The sequence below is a fragment of the Macaca thibetana genome, chromosome 15 (assembly GCF_024542745.1).
Source record: "Macaca thibetana thibetana isolate TM-01 chromosome 15, ASM2454274v1, whole genome shotgun sequence".
NCBI lineage: Eukaryota > Metazoa > Chordata > Mammalia > Primates > Cercopithecidae > Macaca > Macaca thibetana.
In genome coordinates, this window is record NC_065592.1 from 100,300,992 (window position 1) to 100,302,711 (window position 1,720).

General features: G+C 44.9%; 1 protein-coding gene across 1 annotated transcript; it reads right to left on the minus strand.

Moving 5' to 3' along the window:
• Nucleotides 1–272: 272 nt before the first annotated feature.
• Nucleotides 273–707, minus strand: LOC126937673 (small nuclear ribonucleoprotein G-like). The gene has a single exon (XM_050761306.1). The coding sequence runs from the start codon at nt 607–609 to the stop codon at nt 379–381; it is 231 nt and encodes a 76-aa protein (XP_050617263.1). The 5' UTR covers nt 610–707; the 3' UTR covers nt 273–378.
• Between the last annotated feature and the right edge of the window lie 1,013 nt (nt 708–1,720).

Here is a 1,720-nt window from a genome sequence, read left to right on the forward strand (position 1 = left end):
AACAGAAGGACCAAGTAACTGTCAGCACGCAGCTTACTGAACACAAAGATACCCAGCCCACTTCAACCCCTAGGCTTTCAGATCTATTGATGTCAAACATTTAGTGTCCAGGCAGAAAACTAGAATTTTCTTTTTTTTTTTTTCCACATTTAATAAGATTCTTCCACTTTAGTGCATAAAACCCTTTGAAATCGGTGTCAACCAGGAAAATTCGTGTTAGAAAAAATTGGAATGAGAGCTAATATTCTATATTCAGAACATCTGATAAAGCATTTTTGACTATTACAAAAGTTTATTTAACAAAAGTCTAATATGAAAATGTATAAAAACAGGCCCTATGGAGAGAGAACATGGGTTTCTCTGCTGAACAGCCATTATTTACACTCGTTCCAAGGCTTCTAACATGATGATACTATTTCCTCGTATTACCACCATTCCAATATTGTTCTGTTGCCCACTAGTCGCCATCTCCACATATTCATCTATCACAAGGTTCATAAAGGGATCAAATGCCCGCAATATTCCTTGGACATGTCTGCCACCATTTAATTTCGATGATAACTTCTTGTCCATAAATTTTTTCAACTCGGGAGGGTGAGCTTTGCTCATGGCGTATACTCCGCGGGCTCAGAGATGCCTTGGAACCGAATGCACGGCTTCCCTCAGGCTCCCGCGGTCGGCCCGGCGTCTTGCGTTTGGTGTCATCGACCTAGTTAGCCCTCTTTTTAAATTTTCTTTTCTTTTTTTGCTTTTTTCTGGGGGGCGAGGGGGTTGGGGACAGAATCTCGCACTGTCACCCAGGCTGGAGTGAAATGGTGCCATTTTGGCTCACTGCAACCTCTGCCTCCTGGGTTCAAGCAATTCTCCTGCCTCAGCCTTCTGAGTAGCTGGGATTACAGGTGCCCACCACCATGCCCGGCTAATTTTTATATTTTTAGTAGAGAAAGGGTTTTGCCATGTTGGCCAGGCTGGTCTCCTGGCTGCAAGTGATCCGCCTGCCTCAGTCTCCCAAGGTGCTGAGATTACAGGCATAAGCCACCGTGCCCAGCCAAAATTAGAAGAATTTACAGAGAAGTATCTAACCTGCCTCAGGGAAAAAACCTAAAGATGCTGACCTCAGAGTTTCCCTAGCAGATAAAAGACCACCTTATGTTATTTTACAGTGAAGCTCAAAACATGAAGCCCATCTAAATGCTCAGAGCTCCTAACACCTTTTTGTCCTCCTTTCTTAATCCAGGCTGAGGAAAGCATCTAACATGGAAGAAAGGGACCAGACTAAGCAAACAAATGCACAAGCATCTGAAAACAACACAGAATAAACACAGATCATGCAAGAAGTTTTCTTTCTTTCTTTTTTTTTGGGGGGGGGGTTGGAGTCTTACTCTGTGGCCCAGGCTGGAGTGCAGTGGCACAGTCTCGGCTCACTGCAAGCTCCACCTCCCAGGTTCACGCCAGTCTCCTGCCTCAGCCTCCTGAGTAGCTGGGACTATAGGCGCCCGCCACCACGCTCAGCTATGTTTTTGTATTTTTAGTAGAGACGGGCTTTCACTGTGTCAGCCAGGATGGTCTCGATCTCCTGACCTCGTGATCCGCCCACCTCGGCCTCCCAAAGTGCTGGGATTACAGGCTTGAGCCACCATTCCCCACCAATGCAAGAAGATTTTAAGAAACAAAACCAATCATTAATATCTTCAGAGAGATAAGAGAAACAATAACAAGA

Excerpts from the sequence above, each read along its gene's own strand:
- LOC126937673 (XM_050761306.1), bottom strand. The coding sequence starts at position 609 with ATGAGCAAAGCTCACCCTCCCGAGTTGAAAAAATTTATGGACAAGAAG.